The sequence below is a fragment of the Eurosta solidaginis genome, chromosome 4 (genome assembly GCF_040869045.1).
Source record: "Eurosta solidaginis isolate ZX-2024a chromosome 4, ASM4086904v1, whole genome shotgun sequence".
NCBI lineage: Eukaryota > Metazoa > Arthropoda > Insecta > Diptera > Tephritidae > Eurosta > Eurosta solidaginis.
Genome location: NC_090322.1, coordinates 120,883,394 through 120,906,651, shown reverse-complemented (window position 1 = coordinate 120,906,651; position 23,258 = coordinate 120,883,394). Strand labels below are relative to the sequence as shown.

Here is a 23,258-nt window from a genome sequence, read left to right as displayed (position 1 = left end):
TTCCACACATCCCCTCATATATCTTTCGAGAAGAGTACATATTGGAAAAAAATTTAGAAATAGCACCTCAGGATTTAATATTTATTTAGAGAATTGGATGCACGCCTCTAAATCCATAGCTGCCCCAGGCGCTGACTTCTTTTTTGTTAATGAGTTATACCAATACAAAAACTTTGACAAGGTGATAGGTGAAGCCACGTTCTCGAAGTTCAAAAATAATTTATGGTATCTCTCACCGGAAACAGTTTGTTTGGCACTATTTGATGAAAAAATTTTAAAAGAAACAAAGCAAAATATGGTTGCAGCTCTAGGAAAAGACAATTACTTCGTAGGAAAAAAGTATGACTTTGTAATAGGAAGTGAAGGAAGAGTATTTGCCAATTATCTAGATTAGTTTATAAGTGAAAGCAGCTTAGATTTTTTCGATAGGTTTTGCATAAATAAAGAGTTTCTTCTTTCAGACCCAAATTGTTGGGCAACTAACGAAAATTATATTAAAGCTGTTGATAGATTAAAAAATTTGAAAGTCGTAAACGATACGGCAGAGAGAGGAGTTAAACTTGTAGAAGAGTACAAGAAAATCTTGTCCCAAAACGAAGAGGTCAAACAATACATATTGCAGGTAGTCAAATACTATAAAGAAAAATACCCAAACGCTACAAAGCAATCTTTATCACAACCATTGGTTATTTAGAAATTTATTGTTTAATTATGAACGAACATGAATTTATTGTTATTTTATTTATAACTTGAAAACTCAATAAAAACAAATTATTCACATTTTTTGAGCCTACATCGGTTAATCTGGACTTTCACCCCCCTGCGACATGCCTTAGGCTTTTCCAATCGTACCCAAATTTTGTATGTGATATCTCCGGCCATAGTGATATCTATTTCGGGTATTAGATAAAAATAATAGTTTAAAAAAAAACTAAAAAAAAAACACGCTTTTATAGCTAACCGAACTAAAAAATAGAAAATAATTTTCAATTAAAAAGAGTTTATATAACAGTAGTAGAAGGTCAAACAATAATTTATAGTTAATCACCTCAAAATAAAATTATAATAAAATTTAAGTTATTAACAGAATAATTTAATTCACAGTAAAAAGCGTGGTTCAAGTAATTTTAAAAGTTTTAGTCGAGAGTGATGAAACCTCGAAACGCCAGCGGTCCATGGATGAATCCAACCCCACGGCACCGAAAAGGGCCAAGACGCAGGGAGGCTGGACGCGGTCTTTCGCCGAAATTGCCAAGGGTCGGCAGATCATTGGCATTATAGACGAGAGCAGCGAAGATGGCAGGATCCCGAAACAACAGTGGAAGTTGATCGAGGCCGCGCTCGCTACGGTGGCCGTTAAGGTTAGGAAAGACAACACCGGTCCACCGCCATCTTACACCGATGCAGGGTGGTTCCAGGGCAATGTCAAGCTAATTGCCTGTACGACGCCAGGTCGGTAAACCTCTCTTAGGGCCACCGTCATAGGGTGATAGGGGTGGTATATCCGGGCGCGCGCCTCAAGGTAGTGGAGGCGCGTGATATCCCCTCACGACCAAGGGCTAGAGCATGGGTTCCAGTGACGCCAACGGACCCAGCTGACATCCTGGAGCTGCTCCAGGAGTACAACCCACCACAGGTTTGGAAGTCAACCCGGTACAAAGTACCAAATCTTACACCGCCAAGAATTGGTGGTACGTTCTTAGCGTTTAGCGATCAAGTCAAGTATTTGGGAGTCATTCTGGATAGGAAGCTATTATGGAGTGACCATATAGTGGAGCGATCTAAGAAGGCAGCAGCAGAGCTGTTCACCTACAAGAGGGCAATTGACACCTCCTGAGGATTCTCCCCTATGGTGCCTTGGTCTGGTGGCCTGCACTAGCTAAAAGTACCTTTCTTAAAATGCTTCAAAAGGCGCAACGGAGTTCGGAGCTCTGCATTACCGGGGCTCTCGGTTCCACCCCAGATTCCGTTACATACATACATGGATACATAGATAGATACAGGCCAAGCTAATAAAAGCGTGTTAAAAAGGGCTCAAGTATGCTATTTCGTAGATGTGCCATGCATCCACTTCTATCATTAATAAAGGAATGCGTTTTTTCGCATTATGTGCAAGGTTTCAAATCTATGGCCATTTGGGGTTGTCATAAGTTCAATTGACCTTATGTCCGTTAACCTTATGTCACCCCACCATCATATTATTGCATTGTCATCGAGCCTTGATACGTCTGCAAAGTTTCAATCAAACTTATGGCCATTCAAAGTGGTAATAAGGCCAATTTACCTTATGGCCGTAGACCTTATGTCACCACGCCATCATATTAATGCATTGTCATCGACCCTTGATTCGTGTGCAAAGTTTCAATCAAACTTATGGCCATTCAAAGTGGTAAAAAGGCCAATTGACCTTATGGCCATTGACCTTATGTCACCACACCATCACATTAATGCATTGTCATCGAGCCTTGATACGTGTGCAAACTTTCAATCAAACTTATGACCATTCAAAGTGGTAATAAGGCCAATTGACCTTATGGCCGTTGACCTTATGTCACCACACCACCACATTAATGCATTGTCATCGGTCCCTGATACGTATGCAAAGTTTCAAATTAGTCAGACTTCTAGAAACCGGTGAAAATTAAGCTCAAAGATTCCGTTACATACACGCCAAGCTAATAAAAGCGTGTTCATTAAAAAGAAAAATCACTTTTATTTTTCGAGTCTCCATAGGGTAGTCTGAACTTTTACCCCCCGGCGACACGCCTTAGACTTTTCCAATCATAACCAAATTTTGTACGTGATATCTTCGACCATAGTGATATCTATTTCGGGTATTAGATAAAAAGAAAAATCACTTTTATTTTTCGAGTCTCCATAGGGTAGTTGAACTTCAAAACCCCTGCGACACCCCTTAGGCGTTTCCAATCGGGACCAGAATTTGCATCTGATATTTTCTACCATAGGGCTACCGATTTCGAGTATTAGATAAAAAGAAAAATCAGTTTTATTTTTTGAGTCACCATAGATCAATTTCAACTTTGACCCCCCTGCGACACGCCTAAACCATCTCCAATCGGGATAAAATTTTTTGTGGGATATCTTCGGCTATATTACTATCGATTTAGGGGTTGAGACTTTAAGGACCACATATAAGAGCTTGTATAATCAAGTATAATGACCATTACCATTGCAAATACTCAGTAAATGAAAGCACCAATTACCAAGTATAAGTACAGTTTATTGGTACTTCATATTCAATACCCGCATTTTCACATCTTTTTCAATTACTTTCAATTATTTGAAATGTTTCAAATTTTTGTAAGAAAAAAACTTATTCATCGTTAAATAGCAGGAAGAATACACCACATTACAAACTTAGATCTTTTTTGTTAAATAGTAGCCATGTTCAGAATAAATAAGTACTTGACACGACGAACCTCCGAGCTTCGGTGTGTGACACTCTTCGAGTTCAAGGCCAGAACAATAATTTGTTTCTAATGATAATTATTGTATTTTTTTAACTTTTCTATAATTGAAAAATTGTATTTAGTTTTTGCAATAGTAGTAGTACTATTATCATTAGAAAAAAATTATTGTTCTGGCCTCGAGCTCGAATCGAACCTTGAATCATTTATCAATAAGCCGATAAAACAAAAACAATTGATAATAAACCAATAGCACTTGGGAATGTCAAAAAAGTAATTGACAATGAACAAATCCAGCATTTTTAGTGATTTGCAACTGATGGCGCAACGCTGATTAAATATAGTTGGTAAGGAAGAATAGAAGTAGCAATTTATCAGTCAAACAAACCACCGCTGTATAGCTCAATGGTTAGCGCAGCGTGCCTAAAGCGTACTGATGATGAGGGCTTAGCACCCTTCGAAATGGGTCTATCTGCGCAGCTTGGCAGGTTGTCTGAAAATTTTTCTTTTTACTATTCCAAACACAAAATAAAATTTTTCAATTATAGAAAAATTAAAAAAAAAAACAATAATTATCATTAGAAAAAAATTATTGTTCTGGAACTGAACTATTTGTATTATCTTGATAATGAAAAACTAATGTTGCCGTACAAAAGACTACCCAAACGCGGCCTTAAACTGGGACTGAATAATATAATAATAATAAATATCTTATATGTTATTTCTAATTGCTGTTTTTATGTACAGGTCCCTTTTTCGCTCTTATTTGGAATCCAAATCTAGAAATAAAGTTTTGGTTGTAAAGATGGGGATTCGTGCTATTACCGAACTTTGGGCATTATTAGTCGTAGTGCTTTTGTTTATCTATATTTTATTAAAATAATTTGTTAAAAATAAACGATTGTGAGCACACAAAGAAATCTATTTGTACTATTGTGAATATTTGATTAGAGCTAACACTGCATTACCGGCAGTTGCAGATATTCGCCAGATGGCAGCGCAAGCGCATGTAAGTTTATAGATGTTTGATTGATAGAAGAACTGATTTCTGTTGATATTTGATATGAGACTTTTATATTTGTTGCGTAAGATGCGCACAGGCTCGTAGTTTAAAAAACTAAAAAACAGGCAAGAATGGTGCCATTTTAGTATCTACAATCTACTTAGATGTTTGATGTTGACCGTAGCACAGAGGTTCGAGTGTCCGCTATTAAGCAAAACTCGTTTTGTAGCGGGTTATTTATTTACCGCTAGATGGGTCTAACACTCCTTTGCGCGCCTAGCCTAGAGGGTTACAAACAAACATACATGAAGCCAATATAAGCGTGTTAAAAACGCTTCTACAGTTTAACTTTGACTTGAATTTAAGCAAACTTAGTTTAAGCTTAGCTTAACCAACTACTGTAAATGTGAGTTTAAAATGAGATATGTAGTTAACTTACATCGAATGCCGTGTTGTGATTACTACAAGCGGCGCAATCTTTGTAATCAAGGCAAGTCGGTAAAGCTTTTAAATAAATAATTGTTGCATTCGAAATTCCGTTATTAGATAAATTTACCCGATGATATTCGTAAATAGTTTTCCTACGTGTATCTGCAAAAAAAGAATCCATTGTTATAATTATAAAATCTTTTAAATATTAAGTATGCTAACAGTAAACAGTTTTATCAATTATGTACGCATCCGAAAGGCCCACTTTAACGGGATGCTTATCATCCTGTATAGCATTAATGTCGATTGGTACGAAATAGTAAATAAAAACAATATCCCCAGTGCTATGTAAAGTGGCGCTGAATGTGAACTTCCCCACCTCTTGTTTGTCTTGTAATGAAACCTTCTCCCAAACCACAGTTAAGGCAGTTCCTTAAAAAAAATCAAAATATGTTAAATATACATATAGACAACTATATAACTTGTATTTCAATCACCGTTATCTTGAATGCGAACGAACGATTCATTCGATAAGCTTGTATCGAAATTGGCCATTAATGGTGCTATATATTGCGTTGCTGCTAACCAAGAGTGCACATAATCACCAGTATAAAGGAAACCACCGGTTGCCACTGTAACATTTTGAATCGGATGCCCATAGAAAGGAAACTTAAAACTCAACTCAACGGTCTAATGGATAGAAAAAAATATTCTTAGAATATAAAACGCCGTGCGAAGATAAATACTAAAACTATTTGTGATCGTCTTAACAATAATATACTTAATTTTTTTTTTGAACACATGAAAAGCTTCTCAACGAAAATTCATCGGACTCTATGGAGGGCGAAAAACCTGTAGGTAAATTTGTGGGAAAAAGTAAAAGGAGTACGGTGGAAATTAGAAGGGAACCTTAGCTTAAATCTCCTCAGAGGTATATCGCGCTTTGTTTTTTTTTTAAACTAGAGTTCGCACAGTGGCCACTAATTACATCATCGAACAATAAATATTACACCATAATGTTTCCTTTTATTCCCTTTCTTCTACTTTCTTTTCTTTTCCTTTTCCTTCTTTTTACTTTCCTTTCCTTTTCTTCACTTTCCATTCCACTCCATTATTTTTCTTTTCTTTCATTTCCTTTCCCATCCTTTCCTTCCCTTCGGTTTCTCTCTCTTTCTTTCCTTTCTCTTCCTTTCATCTCTTTCTTCTTTCTTTCTCTTATTTCGCTTTCTGACTTAACAATTTTTATTTTATTATTTTAATTTTTTTATTTTAATGAAATTTATTTAAAGTTTTCTTTTATTTAATTTAACAGTTTTTATTTTGTGTTAATTTTATGAGATTAAAGTCCGTAGGTAAAATAGCATTAGTTTTTAATTTGTCGATATTTCGGCTTCTCTGAGGCCATGTTGTTGTTGTTGTAGCAGTGTTTCGCCCATCCAAAAGGTGTGACCGATCACAAATTGTCATCAATATCCTCTAACGGGAGTCCAAGGAAACTTGCTGTTTCAACAGGGGTGGACCATAATGAGAGGGGTGTTAGAGGCGTTGGTTCCACATTACAATTGAAGAGATGGTTGGTGTCATGTGGGGACACATTGCAAGCAGGGCATACATTTTGTATGTGGGGGTTGATTCTGGATAGGTAAGCGTTTAACATGTTATAGTATCCAGATCCAGAGAAACTCGCGTTTCCCTAGAGAGTGCGCGTTCCTCTTCTGCAAGCTTAGAGTATTGTTCTTTGAGAAGAGGATTCACCGGGCAATTCCGGACATAGAGGTACAACCCGTGGCGGTTCTGAGGGCAGTATTTTGGCAGGCCTGTAGCTTCTTCCATTGAATAGTCTTTAGGCTTGGCGACTATATCGGGGACGCGTAGCATGCAATCGGCTGGTCAATTGCTTTGTAAGTGGTGATGAGCGTTTCTTTATCTTTTCCCCAAGTACTGCCAGCAAGAGATTTGAGGATTTTATTACGGCGCTGGATTTTTGGTACAATTGCGGCTGCATGCTCACCAAAATGTAAATCCTGATCGAACGTCACATCCAAGCTTTTGGGGTGTAAGCCAGTCGGTAGCGTAGTGCCATTGCGTTAATGTTCAAAATGGTCGACATTTGGGACGTCCATGTTGTAAATAAAGTCGCCGATGATTTAGTCGGTGATAATGTCAGGTTTCGCGTGGTGGAAAAACTGGAGAGATCAGGGAGGTAGCCGTTTATTTTGTTGCAAAACTGATCGATCTGAGGTCATCCTCAGGACTGTTGGTAAACACAAATATATAAAAAGGAACATTAATTTTGGATATATGGTCATTAAAAATTATTTATGCAACTAGGTATACATATGTATAAGCGAAACACAACTTACACAGGTGATAATGCTTGATCGACTGATCCATGGTGGAATCACCAGGTGAAGTAAATAAAGAAAGACAGAAGATGTACGCTATCTGAAACGGTAGGGATGTATTTGCGACGGTCAGAAGAGGGTAACATTTTTCCACCCGCTTTGAAAAAATAACTGTTTCAACATATCCATGCCACCTAACGCCAACGCAAACGGGGATACATATGACCAATGCGAGTTTGAATTACTTCTAGCCTCGAATAAAAATTTCAATTTGGCTACTTAAACTGTTATGAACAGTAAAATTCAATTGATGGGTCGAAAGTAAACTGACCTCAACTTCAACTGCAGTTGAAACTTTCATTGAAAACCCGGACATAATCCATTATTTAGTTCAACTTTACTGACTTTGCGGCACTCAAATGGGTTTCGAGTTCGATGAAAAGCTTTACAGTCACACCTGGAAGTGATCGTTATACTTTTAAATGTATTTCAATTCCTAATAATCAATTGTTATTTCCATCAAACTTGATCAAAAGATCCCCCAAAAACTCTTGACAGTTGAGTTCATGATGTATTACTAATGTTGCCAAGTTATTATTTACTAAAATATGTCAGGGGATATACTAGTCACATGGCATCGGTCTAGAGCCAGAAGATGCTGATCCGAAGCGAGCCTGATTCAGTATTCTAAATAACAATCCATAACTGTAACATTTCTCTTATCTGAGAGATCTAATTTTTTGGGCAAAACAACAACAGTGAGTTCAAATTTTTTGGAACTATATTTAGAATACCATAGTGATTTTTTACATAAATAAGGTATAATTCGACAGTTTTGGTGTTCTTGTTGTAGGAATGACAAAAACATTCCTCAAAAGTCTTCAGTAGCGCTGCACAGGGGAAAATCCTTGGTTGGATATGACGTGAATACAAATAGTTTGTTTCAAAAAAGACTTGTTTCACTTTTTTTAGGAACAAATTAAACATACATAAAAAATGGAAACATCAACAATATGGACGTAATAGTTTAGTACGGATTTACGTATGGAAGCCAACACCAAAGATACCCAAATGATGAATCTTTGTAATTAAATCCAGTAAAGCTCAGTCGATACTCACCTAATAGTTTATGTGAAAAACGTCTTACTTCACCTGGTTATTCCACCATGGACTGATCATATGTTCGAAAACAAAAGTAATATAAACATCAAAAATGTATAAAATTTAAAATACCGCAAGTGTAAAAAAATTTGCACAAATAAATATGTATCCCTATATAATAGAACAAAAATATGTCGTCATCCAACATTATGATTTGGTGATCTTCTGCTAGCGGAATAATTTGTTCACTGCTTTCTTTCATGTGCGCCGTGCGACATGCATTTTGTGTTGTTGTTGCTTAAGCAATAAATTGCGATATGCATATGCGCATTGGTCTGTGTCACTTTTAAAATTAATTCTCTATCATTAGGCGTGTTCATAATGTGGAGCATTTCTATGGTGAAGCGCTTATCATATTGTTTCTCTATGTCCAATATAGTAACATTTTGGAAATCGGGATAGTGGCCCATATCCTTACAATGGACCGTTAAGAACGTTTTTATTTTCCGATCCGTTGTTCCTTAGTTTAATATTGGACTTATGGAAGGAAATCCATCTTTCAATCTTTCCAATCTTTCATTACGTGCTTTGGTATAGAAATTTCAGACCAGTTTATTGAACAAACTACTTGGAAGCTTATTTGCCTCTACAGTTTTTTTGATAGTTTTTATTTTATTTTTATTTTTTTCAGGGTTCGTACACACATGCACAGCACACACACGTGTGGGAAACAAATGCCTGGACGTATATAGGAGTCGTTTAAACCGATTAGTTGCATAAGCATTAATTCTATCCCTTCAGGATTGCATCGAAGAAAAATCGTCTATCCTAGCCGCCGGTTCAGCCGTACTCATCAGAAGGAAACAAGAGTGTTTCTTTCTAATAGACCAAATTACCTGTAGGAGGCCATTCCCAGCAAAAGTGGTAAATTGGAGGAAATCTAAGTCGTCAAAGAAAGGGGCATCTAACCTTAATAGCCGTAGAGATTTGAGGTTTTTGCTCCTGCATCCAACGATAATACCACCACTGCAAATAATTCAATGGGAAACGAATCTGAACTCATGATGGCCTGATAATATATGATTAAGCGGCCCACTCGAAAATTTCAGGCTGTTCCCCTTCTTCTATCTGGAGTCTTACATCCAAACAATTTACAAAAATTCATATGTACATATGTATGTACATATAACCAATGGCATTTTACAAATGGATTTTTTTCAGACGAATATTGAAAGAGCATTTGATATTTGTTTTTGATTCCGAAAAGCGGTAAAAACTGAGTGTGCATGATCCTTAGAAAAAATTGCTGACACGGCTCATATTTTTTTAAGTACTCAGCACAAGTGTATGCGTATAAATATTGTGACGAATATTAGTGACACTAAGTGATACTCCCATCACTAATATGATACTAAGTAAATAAAGACACAACAACAATAAAGCAAGCTGCTACACTTGTATGTACGTAAACAAATTAATTATTATGTCTGCACACATACATGCGGGGCAACAGAGAGAGATACTCACAAGCGCTTTTCATCATTAGCCGCTCACATATACACACGCATATGGATACAAATTGCAATTATACGTGTATATAGCTCGTAAACAAGCATCAGGTTTACGAAATTACTAGACCTTAGGAGAAATGAGTGAACGAGGAAACCGAAGAGTATAAAAGAGGCACAGGCTGAGGCATCAAAAATCAGTTTCATTTAAGCAAGCTATTGGTTGTGAAGTATCAGTGTTATTGTGAAGTACTTTAATAAAGGCCATTTTGCATTATTAAATATTGGAGTTATTTATTCAACAGTTTAGCGATACGAACGTTAGTAGAAAGTTGCAAATAAGAGGATTTGCAGTAAATTCGTTACAATTGGTGTCAGAAGAGGAATTGTTGAATAAATTCCGAAGACTTCGAATACAACTTGGACATGGCAAAGTGGAGTGAATTGAAGATCCAGCAGCTGAAGAATGAGTTGGAGAGCCGTGGATTGAATACAAGCGGCATTAAAATCGAACTTCAAGCACGACTCGGAGAGGCAATGGAATTAGAGGGAATTAACGTGGAAGAGTATGCCTTTCCTCTTGATGGCGAGGAGACAACAAAAATTGAAGAGAAAAATTAAACATCGCAGACAGTTACGAGCACAGACTTGAACGTGATTTTAGCTGCAATATCTGCTCAAACATCGACAGTATCATCTCAACTGGCTGAGCAGAAGACATAAATGGAATCGCAGGGGAACCGTATAACATCCAAGATGGAATCCCAAGAGACACGAATAACATCAAAGATCGAAGCACAAGAAACGCGTATTTCGAAATGTCGACACAGATTACATCAAAAATGGAAACACAACTGAAAGAACAAGAGGCACGCATAACAGTACAACTCGAAACACAGGAGGCGCGTATATCATCAAAACTCGAAGCGCTTTAGGACGAGAAAATAACGCAGTTTGAGGAAAACTCGAAGCCGAGGTGGATACTTTGAGAGGTCGTATACAGGAGTTACAACTAAATCGCCCACCTTTCCAGCGAGCAATCCGAAGGTAAAAACTCCATCTTTTGACGGTTCTGTTCCTTTCCAGGTATTCAAGCTTCAGTTTGAGAAGACGTCAGCTGAACAACTGGAATGCTGAAGATAAAGTTGCTGCACTGTTCGTGGCATTGAAAGGTCCTGCAGCTGAAATCTTACAGACGGAACAATTATGAAACATTGATGAGCGCTCTAGAGAGACGATACGGAACTGAGCATAGGAGACAGATATACCAAATGGAATTGCTGAACCGCTTCCAGAGGCCTGGTGAAACATTGCAAGAGTTTGCGTTGGATGTTGAAAGGCTAGCACATTTAGCGAATGCGGACGCACCCGTGCAATACACTGAAAGGGTAAAGATTCAGAGCTTTATAAACGGCATACGGGACGTCGAAACAAAGCGAGCTACATACGCAAACCCAAAGCCAACATTCGCAAAAACGGTATCACATGCTCTGATTCAGGAAACAGCGTCGCTTCTATGTAAGCCAGTTTTCAAAGCACGCCGTGTGGAGGTAGAAAGGCCAGAGTGGGTAGACGCAATTTTAGAATCTTTAAAAGGAACGCAACAGAAGAATAATTGTACAATCAAATGTTTGAAGTGCGGTAACCCAGGTCACACTGCTCGTAATTGCAGCACCGGTTCTGGTAGTTCTAACTTGGGTGGCCGTAAACGCAAAGCTGGAGGAGATAAGCAATAGCGAGTCAGATGTAAAGATCGAAAACTTGCTCCAGCTATTGAATGTCCTGTGATATCTGTGTCGCAAATTGGAAGGAAATCAAGCAGTCTTACTGTCAGAGGGAATGTCGATGGCAAAGACCGTGTACTGACCGTAGATACGGGCGCATCTCATTCCTTAATCCGATCTGACTTGGTCAAGAGGAGAGTAAAATCGTTACCTGGAGCAAGGTTGCATACGGTCACAGGCGAGTATAACCAAGTCCAGGGAGCAGTGGTATATGAAGTCTTAATTCGGGAGGTCATGGTTCTACACAAGTTCGTTGTGGCAGAGATCGTTGATGAAATCATATTGTGAGTGGATTTCTTGGTTGACCATGACATCAAGATCAATATGCAGAGAAGGGTGATGCGTTATAAGAATCAGGATGTGCCACTTAACTTCAGTTTGGAGAAAGGGTTCAGCAGTAATCGAGTGTTGGTGAAAGAGTTTCGACAAAAACCACAAAAGTCAAAGGCAGCAGATCGGGCAAGGGTTGATGGAACGAATGGGCCAAACAAATCAAAACCAAAGGTACCTGCCAGAAAAACACTGGCATTGACAAACCTAATGGCCTAATGGACGCACTAAATCGATTGAAAGAATTTTCCAGAAAAAATGCAAGGGTGGTTTCAAGCCAGCGCGTACTACTGTTTTGAAACGTCAAGACGATACTGAAGATACAAAGTCAATCCGTCAAGATCAAGCTCTGCGAAGTAGTTCTTCATTGGCCAAAGAACAGAGTGTGAGGGAACGGGTAATGAGTAGTAAGATGAAACACTGGCATTACAAGAACTTTAATTCGGAAGGTTTCTTGGAGAGAGATTTGGTACTGCTATACAACCCTCACCGGCGGAAAGGTGTTCCATCCAAATATCGGTGCAGTTGGGAAGGCCCGTACAGAGTTGTGAGGAGAATCAGTGATGTCATCTACCGCATACAAACAATTGGGAAACCACGAAATAGAAGGGTGGTTCATTTGGAGAGGCTAGCAGCGATTAGATAGAGAGATTTGTCTGATCGAGACGATCAGACTTAGGTGGAGGGCAGTGTGACGAATATTAGTGACACTAAGTGATACTCGCATCACTAAGCTGATACTAAGTAAATAAAGACACAACAACAATAAAGCAAGCTGCTACACTTGTATGTACGTAAACAAATTGATCATTATGTCTGCACACATACATGCGGGGCAACAGAGAGAGCGCATGTCATCATCAGCCGCTTACATATACACACGCCTATGGATACAAATTGCAATTATACGTGTATGTAGCTCATAAACAAGCATCAGGTTCACGAATTTACTAGACCTTAGGAGAAATGAGTGAACGAGGAAACCGAAGAGTATAAAAGCGGCACAGGCTGAGACATCAAAAATCAGTTTCATTTAAGCAAGCTATTGATTGTGAAGTATCAGTGTTATTGTGAAGTACTTTAATAAAGGCCATTTTGCATTATTAAATATTGGAGTTATTTATTCAACAGTTTAGCGATACGAATGTTAGTAGAAGGTTGCAAATAAGAGGATTCGCAGTAAATTCGTTACAATATTGTAACGAATTTTGGGAAAACTCCGTTTATTTTGCACCTTTTGCAAACGTTCGAATCGCCAAACTGTTGAATAAACAACTGCAATATTCAATAATGCAAAAGGTCTTTATTAGACTACTTTGAGTGTACTTCACAATAACTCTTACTTCACGACTAATTGCGTGTTTAAATCAAACTGCTTAGTCATGCCTCAGCTGACGCTGCTTTTATACTCTCGGTTTCCTCGTTCACCCATTTCTCCTAAGGTCTAGTAATTTCGTGAAAATCATGCTTGGTTACCAGCCATACACATGTATATTTGTGGTTTGTAGCCAGATGCGTGTGTATATGTGAGTACTACTTCGGCTGATGATGACATGCGTTTGTGAGTATCTCTCCGCTGCCTTGTATGTATGTGTGTATGATGATTGTTTTGTTTACGTACATACGAGTGGCTGCTTGGTATCATTAGGAATGCTAGAATCACTTCGTGAAGCGGACATGAAGCGGATGTGGAAGTCTTTAAACGATCTTGCTGAGTTCACCGATGACAAAAAGGTCGTTAGCAAAATAGTAATTAACGGTGAATGCTTCGAGAAGGAATACGATATAGCCAATGCCCTAAATACATTTTTGTACAGAGAATAGCTGAAATTAATGATAGCATTGAAATAATTCCGATTGCGGCAGAAACAAGTGTAAATAATGCAATTGAAACTTTTCAATTCACCGACGTAGAGTTAGATGATATAATGAACATTACTAAATCTTTTTGAAACAAATATGGTGGAAAAAAGCTTTTGTCGGAGGGGGTATTTAAAGATGCCATGATTTACATTGCTCACTTCTACAAAGATATAATAAACGAATCAATAAACAGTAGCATTGTTCCAAATTGCTGGAAAGTATCAACTATAGTAAAGTCAAAAATACAGTAAGGCCGGAGGAACAGCGCCCAATTAATACGCTACCCGCAGATGAAAAAATTATGGAAACGGTGGTTAAAAATCAATTAGTGGCATATCTAGATAAATACCAAATTATTATATCTGAACAATCTGGGTTTAGGAAGAGCCATTCTTGCGAAACAGCACTAAATATGGCTATTGCGGAATGGAAATAGGATATAACTGACAAGAAAGTTGTGATCTCAGTCTTTTTAGATTTAAAACGTGCTTTTGAAACTGTGGATAGAGAGGAACTGCTGAATGTTATGTTTAATAATGGGATAAGAGGAAAAGCCTTGGAATGGTTCAGAAGCTATTTGAGTAATAGAAAGCAGAAGACGATAATTGGAAGTGCAGTTTCACCGGTTGCTGATGTATATATTGGGCTACCGCAAGGTTCAGTATTAGCACCGCTATTGTTTACAATATATATTAACGATATTAAAGAATCTTAAAATATTGCAATATTCGACTATTTGCGGATGATGCATTGATAACCATTAGTGAAAGAAATGCGGGCTTTGCGGTATCGAAAATGCAAGAAGACTTAGACTCCCTTTACAAATGGCTATGCCATAGAAAGTTGAACGTGAATGTGGATAAAACCAAATTGTATGATATTTTGCAAAAATCAAAGCATTATGGGTGCCAATAACCTAAGTAATATTACTCTGAAGATAAGAAATGTTGAAATTCAGCAAGTAGACAAGATCAAATACCCAGGAGTCTAGATCAACAAAAACCTTAGATTTGGAGAACACATAAGTTATTTAGAAAACAAAATTACAAAAAAATTGGTTTTATGTACAGAACTTGTAAATATATTAGTCAACGACACAAAATATTAGTGTATCGATCAATTATTGAACCGCACTTTATCTATTGTCCAACAATCCTGCTATTAGCAAATGACACACAAATAAAAAAACTGCAGATACAACAAAACAAGGCAATGCGATTAATTTTAAAATGTTCGCTTAGAACACCAAAAACTACAATGCTAAATATGTTAAACTGGCTCAGTGTAAAACAGTCGATATATTATTTCACATTGAAATTTATACATCATATGAAATTAGGAATAACACCGAATTATCTGAACGGGAGAATACTTTTAATCATGAAATACATAACTATGGAACTAGAAGCAGCGGAAATATAAGACTGCCTAGAGTAAGAACGGAGTTCGCAAAGAAGACTTTAGAATATATAGGTTATAAAATGTACAATGAATTACCAAATGCGATAAAAGACTGTGAAAATATTAATAAGTTTAAAGCAAAATTATTTTTATACTGTAAGTCATTAAGCATGTAAAGTATACAATTTATTTATATATATATATATTTTTTACCTTGAACTAGGTCTTAAAGACCGTAAATAAATAAATTATTATTATTATTATTATTATTATTATTATTATTATTATTATTATTATTATTATTATTATAATATTCGTCACAATATTTTATATACAAAGCACACACATGTAAATGTACTTTACTCGGGTCAGCACCCCCAGCGGTTAGGGGGTCAAAATAAAAAATGGTGCTGTGTTACCGGAGCGTACCGGATCTGTATCCGGCAAAGGACCATCAAAGCCTTCGGGGAGTAACCTTATCCCTACAACAACAACTCGAGTCAGCACACATATGAGCTGCGTGCTAAAAATATATTCCGATTGCACTCAGCTCATGTTCCTGAGCGAAAAATGTACAAATGTGCTGCAAATGAGTGTGCTAATACGAACCATGTTTTTATTTATTTAAAATAGTAAAGTTCTTGACATAATATTTTCATATAAAACATCGCAATAGTGGAACAACAACCTAAGATCTTTATCACTTACTTTGTTGTTTATTAGTAGTTATTAAAATTAGTCATTTGATCATGTTTGCTGTTCCTGGCTATGTATTTCCAACAAATCTTGGCTGTGCTCCGATAATTTAAGTTATATGTGGGGCATTTGTGTTTACTACAAAAGTATACACTCTTACTGAGAAAATACTATTTTTTATGCATACAACAAGGGTCTTACACACACACATCATCAGTACATAATCACACGTATAGCGTCTGTATTGGCTTATGTATAGGTAAAATTTTTAAATTGATATTTTAGCGCTATTTTTAACTTTAATGTGCTGTAATTCTCTTTGAGAAATTTTGCCGATTTATGTACATATAATTGTTTATACCTTATAATTATAGTTTGGCCGTAAAAAGAGCGCGTAAATGTCAACTTGCTTAGTTAAATAATAGATTATTTAAGAACCTCCCCTCACAATGGTAGGCACCTTGTCGATGGTGTGAGGGCATAGCCGAACTCCATAGCACCTAACTAGGTGGCTGAGCGGTTTAGGCTTTTGGGTGGGATGTTGGTGACCAAAAACTGCCAAACCCCACCTCGAGAAGTATTGATGGCCTAACCGCAGTAAGAGGCGCTGCTGTGGCGGACGGTTATCTTCCCCATATTTAATATTGGACCGCTGCGCCCGCTATGTCGGGCAGGTGTTCGTACAACCAAGATGAACGACTCAAGATCTTATTTCAATAGGGAGTATGAGAGAGGAAGAACGGAGTCGCAAGCCAAGGATGACAAAAGCGATTCGTCGGACTCGGGGAGCGAAAGTAGTAAAGTCATCGAGCTCCGTGATGTAAAAGCATACGAATGCAAACGGAGACCAACAGAGCTGGATAGTGAGCACTTGGAGAGGTTTGCAGCGAGAAATCTTCCGTACTGCAACCGGTACGAAAAGGAAGAAGCTTCGAGCGCCAAATTAAGAGGCAACGTTCGGCTGAAGGCGACAAGCCTGCTTTCAAGAAGCAAAAAGGACCCAATCCCAGGGCCGCGAGGCAGGAAGTAGGAGATAAGCCAAAGGAAGGTAACGCGGAGATTACAGCTATTAGGAGTGGCACAGCTGTCAGATCGAAAAGCAGCAAGTACAATAGGTCCAAGAGAACTTCTAGTATTTGCCAAAAGGAGTTATTTTATAACATTGGTTTCGATAGTTTTTGAGTCTGGTCGTTGAGCAAACTTCTGGAAACGCTATGGACTCATTTAGTAGTGAAGTTCTCACGGACCACCCAGTTCAACCTAACCTAACCTAAGAACCTCGTAATTTAGACCAGCTTTCAGTGAACGTAGTTGCTTCCTAAAGTTATGGTGTTATACGATTACGTATAGAAAACCATTTTCACTCAAACGATCAATATGAAACTGCCCAACTATTTATAAAATAGATAACAAATTGTGGATCTAATATTTACGTAAAATATCCATAGCACAAATAAGGCACTTATCCGATTCAACCATTTAGAGCTGTTTGGATTTGAAAAATTCATTTCGGTCACGGATCATAAAACAAAATTCCGACCGTATGAACATTATAGGATTTGAGCCCGGTCTCCTGCGATGAACCAACTGTTGACAAACATAGCCATGTTTTGTTGTTGTACATATGAGCAAATACACAAAAACCATTATCTTTATGAAAGTATAAATAAAAGGCAATTAGTGAGAAGATGTACAACAACAAGACATGGCTTGGGTCGAGTGTGTGTCAACAATTCGATCATCGCAGGAGTGCGAATTCGAATGCCACTCCCGCCTAAAAAGGCTTTGATGTCTGCTGTCGCGTTGTTTCAATTAATCATTTAAGAAACCCGAGCTTTCTCAGCAGAGTTATTAGCTGTGTTTTTTTACATCTATAGACGTTTACGCTTAAACTTTATATGGACTGCTAATCAAACTTTAAATACACCTCTGAAATTGCTGCCCATAAAATTAGTACTACTAAATTTCAATACGCATTATACTCAGATGTAACTGAAATATGTGCCTATGTTTCACCTCTACACTAATTCTATGCATCACCTCTTGAAATGGTGCGTGTCCACAATTCATCGCAACTGATCCAGCTATAGGTTATACACAGACATACAACAGAGGTTTGTATCTCCGCTTTTCGGTACACCCTGTGCTGTAGATAGTTATTTAACCACTGCCGCTAGATGGGTCTCCTAAGCATTATCTAAGCGAGGATAAGCGTTTTTTTCACGCGCAAACCTAAACGTATACGCGTGTAAAAGGAAACACGGCTATTGTATTTAATAGAAATTTAGCGACGTTACTTTACTAGATGTATAAAAATTTTACAGGTTTAACTCCAATACATTTTAAAAGATAAGTTCACCAGAGAAATGATCTCCTTCTTAGACTTAATTAAAGGAAGGAGTGTGCTACAGAGAGGTCGAACTGGACGGTCAAGAACCTCACATAAAAAAACTCATTTAGATGCCAGGAATTATGTTATAAAATTGCTTTTGGCAAATACTAAACGTTTTTTAGGACCTAGCCGAATTGCTACATCGAGATCTGGCAACTTCGCCGCCCCTAGTAGCTGGAGCCTTGACCTAGCGAGCGCAGGACATGAACACAACACACGCTCTACCGTTTCTTCCTGCAACCCTAACTTTCTACATCGACTGTTACTGACGAGGCCTAATTTTTAAGCACGTGCCGCAAGAAGGCAGTGACCAGTTAGTATGCCCATCATGAGCCTTAAGTCTTCTTATGATATGAGGAACTTTGTAAGTGTAACATCGTAAAATTTGCACATGTTCTTAGAAATTTTACAGCCCCACACCTCTTTCCTCGATTTTCCCGTTTGATGGATCATATGCAACTCCTGTCTCCTTGATCCTTCCAAGCGGATTTGGATGCCTACCGCCAATTCAAGTGCTGTACCCTCCTTTGCAAACTCAGGGCCTTTTCGATGCGTTCTATCTCTTTTTGGCCGGGAACCCAGTCAAGATGTATGGGCCGGCCTGAGCGAAGTCTTTCAAATGCTTATTTGCATTCCAGGATAGTCGAATTTAAAACACATAGTGAGCACTGCTTGTACGAGTATAAAAGTGCATCTAGTATTTGCCAGAGTAATGGGGTATCATAAATTCAAGTTCTCTAATGGGTATTCTAATAAGTTCGGTCTCACTTCATATACGGCCAATATGGCTTAAACCCGAATTTGACCTTTAGTACAACACCACAATAATGAAAACAAAAGGCCACAAAATAAATAAAAATACAAATCCCAATTAAAAAATTTATTCAAACAAATAACATTAGAAATAATTACCATAGCACGGCGATGAGATTGCGATAACATAGCATTGAATGTTATATTTTTAACACGACTCCAAACACGATCGGCTTCAGTATGATCAATATATATCGAACTGTTATAGTAGGCATGATAATCCTTTTGGGTAAATAATTATTTTATTGAACTGTAATATACATTGTAAAAAAGAAATTGCTCACATTTGTAGAATTGATGGAATAGTTGTGTTTTCCGATTTCTTTGAATGTTTCGTTAGATGGCACATCGATATTATCAATCAATTTCTCATCTAACGTTTCACTTGATTGATCATTGCTCGAACTGCCATTTCCCACGTTTGCTTCGATTTGTTTCGCTGATACTCCAGATGCATCGCCTAGCGTCGGGTGTATTGGGTCAGAAACCATTGTGATCCGTGGCTGGGACAATTTTAAGCCGAAGTCTCTTCTTTGGCCAGTACCATTTACGCCCAAAAGATGTTTATCAGCTGCAGTATATTGAACTATCGACGATATGTTCGTTGACATTTCTGCCAATTTCTGATTGTCACTATCCGTCGCATTGGCATTTTGTGGTACACTTTCATATTGATTTTTCGCATAAGTTGTTTGCGTTTCGCGTTTCTGACGCAATCTTACAAAAGAGATGGGCGGTTTATAAAGTGGTTGCTTTTCCGGATAAAGGCTGTATAATTCTCCTGAAATAAAAATATTAAATACATTCAGTGGAAGTCAAAACAAAGAATAATGTGGCTATTATTGCAATTTCATAAATACAACACTATGTCGATGGTAAATGTTGCACACCCACAACAGCAATGTAAGCTGATGACGCAACAAATAATTACGCACACATGTAAACAGAAACAAAGAGCGCTGACTACAATACTCAGACATACATATATACAGCAATAAAGAGCGCATATGAAATTACATAAAACTGCCATCAATTTTCAGACAATTGCATCGTCTATCGCCAAGAAGTAACTAATTAGATACAATTTGCAGTACCTAATGCGATATAAATTATTAAAAAAAAAAAAATAAATAAATAAAAAAAAAATTTAGTTAAACGGTTTTACTGAAAACACACTCTATTGATCACATTTCTATTGATAGTCAACCGCTCATATCTTTATAAATAATATGTTCTTATATGCATAAGTAAGACCAACTGAACCTTAATTACGTTATGCTAAGCCGCACGTTTTTAGAAACTCCATGCGCCCAACGCTTTTATTTATTTTTCTGATCAACGCCCTAGATTGATATGTGTTCCAAATATGAGCCAAATCGGACCACAAATACGATTTTTTGAATATCCCGATCCATGCGCCCCTAGCGGAGTTTTTTTTCTTTTTATTGCATTGTCATCATGTTCTGAACTATATTCCAAGTTTCAAGTTTGTAGCTTATCAGGAAGTTACTTAAATTTCAATTACAAAATTCGTAAACAACACTACACAGAGTCAAGCTAAATAAAACCGTTTAAAAAAACTAAGATAAAAACGAAGAAGAAAGAGAAACAATCAAGGGGTTGTGTAGCGCAATATATAGCTTCTCCAACCCAATTGTCAACCTCACCTTCGAGCGGCGAATCCCGTTTCACTAACAGACGAGGCTCTGGCGACCCCAAGCTCCTCATGGAACTTGGGGGTGGGGAGGGAGGGATGGCCTGAAGGTTTAATGTGGCCATATAAATCGTTCCCGAGATGGTCGGGCCAGAACCTTAATGGTGCTGTGTTACCGGAGCGTATCGGATCTGTATCCGACAAAGGACCATCACATCGATAACACTCCCCAAAGCCTTCGGGGAGTAACTAATCGCTACAACAACAACAACAACAGAAACAATCACACATCAGGTTATCATCAGCTAAGAGCAGAAGTTATTACTCACACATACACACGCATATATGTATCTAAATCAGACCTGTTAAATTTGAATTAGCATTAGTAAGCAATTAATTAGATGCCTATTTTAATGGCCAACGATTATTTCAATCGTTTGCCGAAAAAAGAAATTACTAATTGATTACCATTATAAAAAAAATTAAAAAAGAAGCATGATTTTTTCGATTATTTTTTATTTTTTATTTTTTTTATTATTTTTCCGCTTTGTTGAAAGAAAAATTCTTCTGTTTTCGTTTGTTGCATGCACGTGATAATTTCTACATACAAGTACATTTTAGGATGCAATAGTAAATCGAAGCGCTTATCGAGGCTAATATATCCGTAAATTCAACATATAGAGCGAATGGTATACGAGCGTTGATATAAACATATTGTAACGAATTTAGGGAAATTCCGCTTATTTGAAACATTTTGCTAACGTTCGAATCGCTGAACTGTCGAATAAATAACTCCAATATTCTGTATTGCAAAATGGTCTTTATTAGACTACTTTGGGAGTGGTACAATTATGCTTCACAATTATACTTCACTTTGCAACTAATAGCGTGTTTAAATTAAACTGACTAGTTATTACTCAGCTTGCGCTGCTTTCATACTCTCGGTTTCCTCGGTCACCCATTTCTCCTAAGGTCTAATAATTTCGCGAACAGTCGTATCTCATGCTTGGTTAGTTACCAGCTATATAGATGTATATCTGTAGTCCACGCCTCTACCATAGCTATATGCGTGTGTATGTATAAGTAACTACTTCGGCTGATGACGACATATTTGTGTGTGTGAGATATCTCTTCGCCGCCTTGTACATAAGAGTGGCTGCTTCATTGTTGTTGTGCACTTATTTAGTAGCAGCTTAGTGATGCTAATATTCGTCACAATATTCTCCGGTAAGTATATACACATGTGCATATTTTACTACACACATTATATAAAATAATATGGAATCGAAAACGGCGATTTGTCTAATTTCACAGACAATATGTAAAAAAACGTTGGATTAATAGGTTGGCTTCCAAAAGCTTTCATTTAGCAACGATCCTTTATGGTTGCATCCCTAAGTCTAGCCAATTTTGTTATATCCAAAATAAATATATCCACTATTTTGGATTACGTTATGGCTATGCACTGTTTGTTTTGTACATACAAGAACTTTGGAGGATGTAACGGTATATCGCGAGCGCTTATCTAGGCATATATGTATGTACATACCCACCCACAAATTATCGGGTATATAAATGTATCCGACGAATACCTTGCGGGGCAGTGCGTATTGTTTTACTTACTTACTTACTTAATTGGCGCTTAACCGTCTAAACGGTTATGGCCGTCCAACAAGGCGCGCCAGTCGCTCCTTCGCTCCGCCAACCGGCGCCAATTGGTCACACCAAAGGAGTTTAAATCGTTTTCCACCTGGTCCTTCCAACGGAGTGGGGGCCGCCCTCTACCTCTGCTTCTATAGGCGGGTTCCGATAGAAACACTTTCTTGGCCGGAGCATCATCTTTCATTCGCATAACATGGCTTAGCCAGCGCAGCCGCTGCGTTTTAATTCGCTGGACTATGTTGATGTCTGCGTATAGCTCGTACAGCTCATCATTAAATCTTCTTCGGTACTCGCCATCGCCAACGCGTAGAGGTCCATAAATCTTTCGAAGAACTTTTCTCTCGAACACTCCCAAAGCCGCTTCATCTGCTGTTGTCATGGTCCATGCTTCTGCCCCATATAGCAGGACGGGTACGATAAGTGACTTGTAGAGTATGATTTTCGTTCGCCGAGAGAGGACTTTACTTTTCAATTGCCTACCTAGTCCAAAGTAGCATTTATTGGCAAGATTGATTCTTCGCTGGATTTCAGTGCTGATGTTGTTGCTAGTGTTGATGCTGGTTCCCAAATAAACGAAGTCTTTTACTATTTCGAAATTATGGCTGCCAACAGTAGCGTGGTTGCCAAGGCGCATATGCGCTGACTCTTTGCTCGATGACAGCAGGTACTTCGTTTTGTCCTCATTCACCATCAAACCCATCTTTACCGCTTCTTTTTCCAGCTTGGAGTAAGCAGAACTAACAGCGCGGGTGTTTAGGCCGATGATATCAATGTCATCAGCATATGCCAGAAATTGCACACTTTTATAGTATATTGTTCCAGTGCGGTTAAGTTCTGCAGCTAGTATAA

The 23,258-nt window shown here is 37.8% G+C and overlaps 1 protein-coding gene across 2 annotated transcripts in view; it reads right to left on the bottom strand.

Moving 5' to 3' along the window:
* The window catches only part of l(1)G0289 (lethal (1) G0289), a 101,970-nt gene that overhangs the window by 22,069 nt on the left and 56,643 nt on the right, over positions 1-23,258 (bottom strand). For both annotated transcript variants that reach the window (XM_067782685.1, XM_067782686.1), the window contains exons 2-6: positions 19,378-19,874; positions 19,193-19,315; positions 5,358-5,550; positions 5,083-5,292; positions 4,871-5,022 (exon numbers count right to left, since the gene is read on the bottom strand). In XM_067782685.1, coding sequence (XP_067638786.1) covers positions 4,871-5,022; positions 5,083-5,292; positions 5,358-5,550; positions 19,193-19,315; positions 19,378-19,874 — 1,175 coding nt within the window. The remainder of the gene's footprint in view (positions 1-4,870; positions 5,023-5,082; positions 5,293-5,357; positions 5,551-19,192; positions 19,316-19,377; positions 19,875-23,258) is intronic.